This window comes from Neopsephotus bourkii, unplaced genomic scaffold (assembly GCF_033783945.1).
Source record: "Neopsephotus bourkii isolate Nb327-2 ecotype Australia unplaced genomic scaffold, CSIRO-AGI_Nbou_v1 NB_1447, whole genome shotgun sequence".
NCBI classification, from domain to species: Eukaryota; Metazoa; Chordata; class Aves; order Psittaciformes; family Psittacidae; genus Neopsephotus; species Neopsephotus bourkii.
In genome coordinates this window covers 380,694-391,093 of record NW_026901924.1, presented here as the reverse complement: position 1 = coordinate 391,093, position 10,400 = coordinate 380,694, and the positions used below count along the sequence as shown (strand labels likewise).

General features: G+C 40.4%; 1 protein-coding gene across 3 annotated transcripts in view; it reads right to left on the bottom strand.

Moving 5' to 3' along the window:
* Window positions 1-1,573: 1,573 nt before the first annotated feature.
* SVEP1 (sushi, von Willebrand factor type A, EGF and pentraxin domain containing 1) overlaps window positions 1,574-10,400 on the bottom strand; it is a 128,493-nt gene continuing 119,666 nt past the window's right edge. For all 3 annotated transcript variants that reach the window (XM_061368812.1, XM_061368809.1, XM_061368810.1), the window contains 4 exons: window positions 9,053-9,148; window positions 8,429-8,524; window positions 6,041-6,134; window positions 1,574-4,156 (listed from right to left, as the gene is read on the bottom strand). In XM_061368812.1, the coding sequence (XP_061224796.1) occupies window positions 4,126-4,156; window positions 6,041-6,134; window positions 8,429-8,524; window positions 9,053-9,148 (317 nt within the window). In that variant the 3' untranslated portion in view covers window positions 1,574-4,125. The remainder of the gene's footprint in view (window positions 4,157-6,040; window positions 6,135-8,428; window positions 8,525-9,052; window positions 9,149-10,400) is intronic.

Genomic DNA, 10,400 nt, shown 5'->3' with positions numbered 1-10,400 from the left:
CAGTGCACCCTAAGATCAGAGCTGACAGACACTTGTAGCCTTCTCACTGTACATCGAAGAGCAGAGGTGTCAGCAGACTCCCTTTAACATTTCCCCTAGTTCAGTATTCATGGCAAAGAGGACAGGACCAGCGAAAGAGCCCCATTCTTGCCACTCTTAAATAAGGCTGTGCTCTGCAATTCTACAGTATGTATAAGATCCAAGCCCATGAGCAGAGGCAGCCCAGCTGTTCCCACTCAGGATTATTAGCAGTATTTGGAAAACTCTGAATTTGAGATGTCAATTTGCATCTTTTCTACCAGATGCACGTCAGATTTCAGTGCATCATGAACTGCACCATCTGTAACCTCACACCACCTTCTGGGATTGTGGCTGAGGGGGAAATTTGGGACATTGACTATTTCTTGCACTTCAAAGTCTCCACTTACACCTACCTATCAAAACATTGAAAGTCTTACTATCATTATCTTCAAAAACCTGACACCCTCCATCTTTTGACTGCTACGCCATATTGTAGGCTTAATTCATAGTTTTAAACTAACAACAGTGTGTGTGGCTTTAAACTAACAGAGTAAATTAGAGCAAACTGTTCTAACGTCCTAATACGCAGAGAGAAAGGAATGTTCGGTTGACAGGGGAAGGAACATTGTGGGACTGATAACAACTAAGGAGACAGTAAATAAGACCAAGGGTACCAGCCTTCAAGATAGCAGGGTGGCGCCCAACATGGAGCGAGACTGGAACAGAAGCAAGGACATACCACTGCTAATTCAGCACTAGAACCCTGTGAGGATGAACAAGCACTGAGGTCATTCGCTAAACAGTGAGGAAAACTACTGGTGATCACTAGAGACCCCCACTCAGCAAGAAAACACGTGTGTAATTGGAATGCAGATGTTATAATTAGTTCCTGGAAATACAATAAATGTAAATAATTCCCTGGAAAACCTGTAAATATGCATGAGCATGCTAAACGTATAGCTGCTGCCGGCAAGTAACGGGTGCAAAATGATTGGTGTGTGCACCCAGTGCTGCAATAAAGAATGCCTGCTTTCTAAAACTGCAGACCAAGTCTTAAGAGTTTCTGACTGACTTGTACGGTAACAACATATGCTCCTTGTTTGGAGGAGTGGTGTTGGGAGTTACAAAGTTATCTTTCTGCTATAGAGCATTTCTATCCTCAGCTGTCTTTGAATATGGGTGTCCAAAGATTTAAGATTTAAAGTACTGGTGCAGAAGAAAACAAACTTTATCTCCATCTGGTGTAAATAGTGAGTAATCAGGTTTTAATTCATCTGATTATGTTAGTGGTACATTTGGTCCATACAGGTTTTAAAATATGCTGTAGCAGCAGAAAGGATTTGAAAAAATAGGTGTTAACTGTATTTTTGTCTGAAGAGCAAACCGGGACTAATCCAGCACATCCTTTTAAGATTACTGGCAATTATTTTGCTTTTTCCCTTGAGTGGAGTTCTGCTTCTCTTTCCTTGGGCTTTGCCAGCAGGTCCTAAAGGGTAAGCTAGTATTTTTGTAGGGAGGCATTAAGGAAAGAGTGCAATGTTGCCTCTATACAGGTACTCAACAGGGTGCATCTTTATTTACAGTGTAAAGTGCATCACACAGAAGTTGTTTAAAACACACAACAAGCTGTGACATAAATGACAATACAGTACCGGGTAGGGAGGGGAAAGTGTTCCAGCAAGTATCAAAACATCATCAACAGCACTAATATAACAGCCTCTAGTTTCAGCTACTCTGTCCTACCACCACATTGCCTTACGAAACATGTTGACTGGGTTGATCCTGGGACTCCATGTACTAGTCACTAGTGTGAAGCTGGAGTGCAAAAAGCCATCCCACAGTCCTAAAATCTCCAGCAATGTTCTGCCAGCTTTAAGCACTGTTCTCATCACTGTCCTGCTCTGCAGATCAGCAGTGCAGAGTCAGGGCACACACCAGAGAAGAACATTGGAAAAAATACCAAAACATGAGAGTGACATTATTTATATAAATAAAGATCTGCTTTTCTCACCCATGCACTCTTTGCCTCAAGAAGTCCTGTGTTGCTCACTGCAGCTTCCATTCTTATGCTGTTAAGGCAGCAAGGAGGTCAAGGGTAAAGTGCCTACAAATGGTGGTGACTACGGGTTGAAATGCAGACATTATTTACTGAACACTAACTTCAGTGAAAGCTGTAAACGTCGATGGCTGTGGCGCTAGGAGACAGAAGACTGTTGCTATGTGCTAGCAGAATCCATTAGAAAAAGAAGGTTGTGAGAGCTGAAACGACAACTCTTCAGCTGGTTGCAGTTCCCACTGGGAAGGAATCTACATTCACATTAATCTGATCCCCTAATGACTCCTTTAACTATCTGGTTTTTTTTTTTTTTAGTTGGCTGAAAGCTCTTACTGGCTCAAAATTTTGCTTGTTTCTTTCTTCCCTGTTGTCTGGTCCTGGGCTAACAGCCATCAGTTATATGTCAGTATTTGCTTGTGCCCTGTAATTGTAACTGCGAGCTCATTTTGGTGTGATACCACTTTCCTGGGTCCATGTTCATGCATTCATAAAAGGAAGGTAAATCTATGAAGGGGGAGAGGGGTGGGGTAGGTTGTGCACACTTCTAATCTGGAGGGTAGCTAAGCAGGAATGCTACAGAAGGTAAAATTTATTTCTCCTTCCTCTTTCCCAGTGCTGACTGCAAGTCACGCTTTCTATTATTACTTGGAAAAATGGAGCTTCTGATCAACGACTTGCAGGTTCTTACTCTAACATCTTTTTACAGATCAGACTTTGTGCTAACTGACAATAACTACCAAACATCTGACCTCAAAAACTGCATGTGATTTCCACCTTGCAATTTCACCACCCTGCTTAACCACAGGTAAATCTTAGCATCTCAATTCATTAGAGCGTGACTTAACGATGGCATTCAGGTGTGTTTTACCCTCCGATGCAACACAATCGGCAGTGTGAGAAAGAAAAATCAGACAGCATGTGTGCTCTCAGTATTTCTCTCAGCCAAGCACTTCTGCCTGTGTGGTGCACTCAAAAGAGGCCTTCTCCAGTGCTCTGAGGGTTCTGCATAACGTAAATAAAACTTTTCTTCAAGCAAATAGCAAAGTTTCACCTGTATACGTAACTGCTGTCTTCTTTCTCCATCTGAGGGGCAGTCAAACTTTGGGACCCAAACCCCATGTATCAAAAGCATTCCCATAGATGACAGCTGCTAGACATGTATTTCATAATTTACACAGGAAAGGAACGGTGGTTACAGGGAGGTGGTAAGCCCCATGGCAAGTGGGCAGCACAAGTTTTAGTGGTCCACCTGCTTCCCACTGCTGGATCCTGGATTATCCAGCTTCAGAGCTAAACCTGAACTGCCTGTGAGCCAAAAAGCCTCAGAGGCTCTTTTAGCTAGGCTTGGTCCATCTTTCTCTGAATGACATGATGTTCTCTCATGTCTTTTTGTATTATTGACCATTTTACTAATAAAATCTTAGGTAAAATTAATGCTGATGCCATTAAGTCACTCTCCAATGACGTTAACATCACATAATATATATTACAGAATCTTCTTATGCCCATTAGAAAATGTGGTTACAACACGGGCTTTATCACGTGCTTCTAATTTACGCCAACATGAGTTCATTAATAGGCCCAATGCAAAATTGAGTGGCTTGATTAGCTTTGCATAACTGTTCTTTACTGTTGAGTTGCTGGACAGCAGTATGCTTTGGCAGATGGTGAGCAGAATTGCCATATTCCGTTTAATCATGGTTGGCAGTATAGTGTGGTTTAATTAGCTCACTGTATGTAAGAAATGGGAGGGACTTCACTTTACACAACCAATTCCTCAGTGGTCAGTAAGAATCTTTACATTTGTATGTGTGTGTATGTATGGTGTGTGTGTAGCAGCATATATTTGATAATACTTTTGTAAATGAAAAATACAGAGGAATTTCTTTAAAAATGGAAAGGTATAGTAAAAATGTATCACAAAATACAAAACAAGGGAGCTGGGGGCGGGGAGGGAAGCAATGGATTTGATTTACAATGCATTAGATTCCAAGCCCTGGTGCCTAAGCTGAAGAAAGGTATCTGAATGTAGAGCTGCTGCTCTGATGTTAAAAAGGATAGAAGCCAGCCTTCCGTTTCCTGCATCAAAAAAACAAGCAAAATAAAATCAGTGTTGTATCGAACATATCAAACAAGATCAACAGTGAGGCACAAGAGGATGGTGTCTGAAAGCATATCAGAGATTAGAGGGCCACAGCTTAAGATGGCGTATTGAGAGGGGAAGAATGTGGGTGTGGGGAATAGAGCTATGTGGCATTTAATGTAACTCACAACTCATCAGTGTTGTTTGGAGCTAATCTTGTTCTGGATGCTGGTAAAAGCTTTGTCCCTTTCAGCTTCACCTTCTAAATCACACCTAATTAACCTGCAACATCAAATCTTTGCTATCATGGCATTTACTCCTGTCTGTATTGTTTTTGAGTCCTCAAAAGAGTATTGTACCCCACAAAGAGCCACCAGGCAGCTGAGACTTAACAAAATACAAAGCAAATTTCAGTCTTTGCTTCTGTCCTCTCCCCTCCCCCAGCCCGTTTTGTGTGGGAAACTTCCAAAAAGCTCTTGAAGGGACCTTTGATTTGTCTCAGAGATAAACTTCATTTTTGGCTGCTAAATCCAGTGGATCTGGGCTTCTCTGCTTCGTGTCCTAAATGGAAATACAATCAGAATCCAGATGTGTAGCTTTCAATATAAAGCTGGATACTGTTTGCTGTCAGCACATTTAAGTTGTTTTACTTAGGCATATTTAATCACTGCTGAAAAATGAAAACTGTTCATTTTGGACAATGTATTTCACAAACAAGCATCTTTTAATTACAAACAGCTTTAAATTAAATAGTGTATCAGAGAGACAGGGGGGAATGTCTGTTACCATCTGTCCAGAAAAAATGTACAATGTCACAGGCTTCCTCAGTATCCCAGAGAAAAATATTAATATTTGGCTGTTATTTATTTAGCTCTCCAGGATAATGACCAATGTGTTCAGTAGGAGCCTGTGTGAACTGAAGTATAAATATTTTTCTAGCATATGTTTCATGGTCCTCAGTAATATTCCATACAGGGAGCAGAACTCATGCTGCATGTTTTGTTATCATATCTGATTCCTGACCGCAATAACATCATTACCATTTCACCTGCCTTCCCTCTTCAGGGTTGTAAATGGCTCATAATGGCAGCATGAAATAAAACTGCTTTCTAAAGAAAAACTGCATCCTGTTCAGACTGCTTTCAAAGCCAAACACTCAAATTTCACACTTTTAAAAAGCAAAGCCACAATCAAGATTTGTAAATGCTTCCTCACATGGCGATGGGGCTTACTGATTTGCGAACCTCATCTTCTATTTGCTCCATTAGACAGGAATCAGCAGTCTAAAATACAAACACTGGTAAAACTCTCTAAAAGACAGCACACATGAACCAGATCTAAGCCCAGTCCCTTGGGGATTTTGATACAGAGATTGCACTCCCACATTATTCGAACTGGGACTTGACTCAGAGGCACTGTGTTGTAACCTTTAAATGATTACAGCACTCAAAAGCCATTATTTATAACATCTGTTGTGTTGCCCTAACCTTGAACCTGGATCCAGATGAGGTACATAGAGTTCAAAATGAACACTTGCACAGGGTAGGCCACTCAAATTTCCTGAAGCACATTTTGCATTACATCACAAAAGCCATATCAATTTATACCACTAAAATTAAGCCAAAAACTTTCAGGTTTGCCTGTCTGCTTCCATATAAGTGTGTAATTTCCTGAGTTTTCTGGAAGTTTGGCAATCATTTTGCAGATTGCTCTTTAAGGCCTTTCCAGATGGCTCAAAAATCATGAGTGATCCAATGACTACTAATTTACTGAATCTAGAGATGCTCAAGATATGCAAAATTAATTGCACATTCTTCATATTTAGCGTTTAGTAGGGTGTGATTCAGCCTGACTATGGGACAGTGCTGCACAACACTTACCTAGAGCAGTCATGTCCAGTCCATGATGAGGGACAATAGCATCGATTCGGTCGTATACACTTCCCACCATTTAAGCAAGGCAATTGGCAAACAGCTGCATACAAATAAACACAGAGTTGCAGTAATGAGCACACCCATATCAAGCTGATTAAGGAACAGGACATTGAAAATCAACCTGCATTATTCTGTGAAGAATGGACTACTCTCAAAACTGTAACATCAAACATCATCTCTGAATCTGTCGTAAAACATGGTCTGCTGTGAAAGGGGAGCCTTACAAACACATCTCTCCTGAACGTATTTTGACTTTATTGCTTTTGCTATATGCTGCAGTGTATAAGTTGTATAATATAGCAAATGTATTATTTCACATTGCCTTAAAAATTTTGTTCTTGCTTCAAGTTGAGGAAAAAAAAAAAAAAAGAAAAAGAATGCAAGTGGAAGCAGCAGGAAGAGCCAGAAGAAAAGAGTCAGAAGAGCAACAGGAGAATAGGCCTTATTTCTGGGAAGAAACTGTGTGTGTTTGTTTGAAAGGCATATGACAGCCAGAACAAGAAGACACCAGATATGGTAAAAAACTATGGAAAGAGGCAGCATAAACAGAGAACATTAAAGGTGAGGAAGCCATTTACAGATCAAGAGCAGCAAGGAATAAGATGAAGACAAGGAAAGGGAGCAGAGAATGACAGTAGGTTCCTGAAAAATACACTGGATAGTCAGAAGAGGTGTGACATAAGAGGTACAGGTCATTTTAATAAGAAAACAAACACCAGCTGCCTGATAGGATCCTGTTGGGCCAGCTGCAAAATGGTTGCTTTTACGCAACAGCCTAACCAAAGGACATCAAGTAATGCAACAACAGTCAAACCTTCAAGCCTTCCAATCAATTTTGAGACTGGAAGGTAAAGTTCCATACAATGTACAGAACAGATTTAGAGATTCAATGAGGTCATTCAAACACAGGCATTTATACTGCAGGAAAGCTGAAATTGTGAGTCTTTTGAGCAGGTGATGCCATATGTAGAGAACAGACCTAAAAATATCAAGGACAAATGCTGGGTAATATTTTTGCAAAGAATATACAATTAAAAAACACTGATTAAAATGGAATTACAGGAAATGGAAATGAGTAATCACAGGAATGTGAAAGGAGATGGAAATATACTATTCAACATCCTCTGGGCCAAACACAAACAGAAAATAGCAGGAGGCTATACAGATGGACCATCCCTGTGCAATTAAGTGTACCAAGTTTGTCATGTCAAAAATGACTTCTGATTCTGGAATGAAGCACATAAATGAAACACATTTAGCTCTCACTTTATCCATATAATTATTCCAGTGAGACTGGCAGTTAATTCAAATATTTCTTATTTCACTTTGCTCTGTCATGGCAAAGGGTCAAGACTAGTAAGTAAAATGAGAAGTGGTTTAATAACTTTGTAAGCTGTGGTTATGAGCTTTTATGAATGGGCTTTGGCACAGATGCCGCTGCTTACTAGAATTTTTAGTTTAGCTACTGAAAAGCAAGTCAGCCTGAGTAGATTTGAATTACTGTTCCAGAAGTGAAGAAGCCATCTATCCTCCTTACCACCTATGTTGTTATAGCTGCAAAATTTGTGTAATATGACAGAAGAGGGCCATGAGGATGATCAGGGGACTGGAGTACCTCCCTTATGAAGACAGGCTGAGAAAGTTTGGGCTGTCAGCCTGGAGAAGAAAGGGCTGCGTGGAGACCTCACATCAGCCTTCCAGTGTCTGAAGGGGGCCTACAAGCGGGCCAGAGAGGGACTCTTCATCGGGGATTGTAGTGATAGGACAAGGGGTAACTTAGGTTAAACTTTGGCTTCTAACTTAAACAGGGGAAATTTAGATTGGATATAAGGAGGAAGTTCTTTACTGTGAGGGTGGTGAGGCACTTGGAATGGGTTGCCAAAGGAAGTTGTGAATGGTCCACCCCTGGCAGTGTTCAAGGCCAGGTTGGATGGAGTCTTGGGTGACATGGTTGAGTGTGAGGCACCCCTGCCCATGGCAGCGGCGGTTGGAACTTGATGATCTGAAGGTCCTTTCCAACCCAAACCATTCTATGAGTCTATGATTTTTAGTTTCTGGATATCCTTTCTCCTCTGCACTGCTTCCTGCAGAGAGCAGCCACGTGAGTGCTGTCTGTCCTTTCTGGAAGCAAACTTTCTGAGAATTTTATAGACTCATCAAGGACTACTGTGAAAATAGTTCGCAGCTGGGGACAGCAAATCCTCCAGGAATGTTACTGCAGGCCTGGGTTTTCCTGTGAGAAGTTTAGTAGTTCTAGACTTTTTAGTGAATGGTGTTAAGTATTTCTAGTAGTCATAAAAAGTGAGAAAATAATGAAGTTGAAAAGAGTTTTACCCATATGGCAGCGTGATCCAGTCCATCCTGGCGGGCAGTCACACTGGTAAGGGGCCACACAGCGACCTCCATTGAGACATGGCAAAATGCATATTGCTAAGGACAGGAGAAGAGATCCAGTGAAAACAATTATCTCCCATGAAAACAAAGAATAAAGTGAGCAAGAAATGAACTTATGTTTATGTATTATTTGAACATGAATTGATCAGGTTCATAATCACAGACTGATAAATGAAGGAAGCCAAGAAACAAATGCAGCAACCAGCAGAACACCCATATTTCTTCTGCTTTAACACCTGTTCTTTCCCCAAAACTATTAAGTATTCCTATTAGTATCAGACTTTGAAGAACTGAAGCAGGCTGTTCTTCAACACTAGTGAAAGAGCACCCAAAAGCAGAATCGCATCAATTGAAAAAGTGCTTATTTTGGTTTGGGGTGGCAAGGGATGGTCATTCATCCATTAAAAAAAAAAAGTTGGTCCTTTCTGTTCTAATTTGGCAAGCAGAAGAACCTAACGTTCTTAATGGGTTTTGCCTTTAATTTTCCCACCTGGTTCACTGCAGTAAATTCACTTGTCTTACCTACAACATCCTTAAAATTACAGTCAGGGATGATATACATACGCTCTTCACAGAGACGACCCATCCAGCCATCTGGACATGAGCAGGCATTTGGTCGCTCACAGACGCCACCATTCTGACATGGGAACCTGCAGACAGCTGGAAACAATGCAACTTCATGACAAACTTAAAAAGGTTAACTAGAAGCTTATTAATTCTGTATTTCACAGTTGTAAAGTTTAGAGTAGAACAAACAAAAATAGTTAAACATGATGACTTTGGTTTGAAAGGCTATATAGTTTTTGGCTTTGTGTGTTGGACCAGGTACTGTAAGCAGGAGTGTTAGAACCATTAAGACAATCAAAAATTGTCCATGGCATGAATGAAAACTTAGGAGTTTTTGTCAGTAAATTTTGGGTAAATTATTTGGGCAACGTTTAAAGGCTGACACTTGCTTCATTTGCTTTTCCTCACTCATTTTTGTAAAACAAACAAACAAAAAAAATGCATTCCAAACAAAAACTACTATACTGCCATCCCCTCCCCTCTTTTTCTGTTTTGATTTTCTCTTCCAAATTAACTCTGAAATAAAACCAAGCTTTCTTTTAACCCTCTTATGAAACACCAACATAGTGCTTTCTGGCATAACATAGGGCTTGTCAAAAGTAAGATTAAATGCTGTGGTAGAACAAGCAATTTTTATTGTACTATCATCCACCATAATGAGATAATGAGGAGTGACCCACAAGGGTGCAGCAGTGGCACAGTGAAGTGTTTACCTGTGGAACCCAAAGTGTGATTATAAACCTCATTTAGCATTCATGCTGAATGGTGCTCCTTGTCTTGCACACCTGTTAATGAGCACCTGACCACAGAAGTGAGGAATTCGAAGTGTACTTTATCATGCTAGCCCAATATGTTGTCTGTACAGGCTTTGGACTTCACCACGTCTCTATGACATTGCGCCGGATCTTGGAAACCAGGACTACTTCACAAAATAAGGTGGCAAGCTACGTACAAACTTGTCAGACTTCAAGATCATTGGAAGAAGTACAATCCTCGTTATGTTGGTTTGCATATTATACACAGAAGATCAAAAATTGTGGCTTTGAGATGATACTACGGAACAAATAAGTAATCAGATTAACTTCTAATTAGTGGTAGTAACCTCAGAAAACTCAGTCTGAACTGTTAATTGTGTTTTATCTTTAATTAGTTACTCTGTGAGCAAAATATGAATTTAGGCTTTGAGTGTTTCAGATCTTGTTCAATGTTAGTATTAAATACCAACAGTGGTTTAGCACATGGAAATATTTTTCAGACCTGAGCTCCACATTGGAAAGAATGCAAATCTTCCCCTGACAGAACCAAACTTGAACCACTCTTGCAGCTAAGCTATGCCCATCTGCAA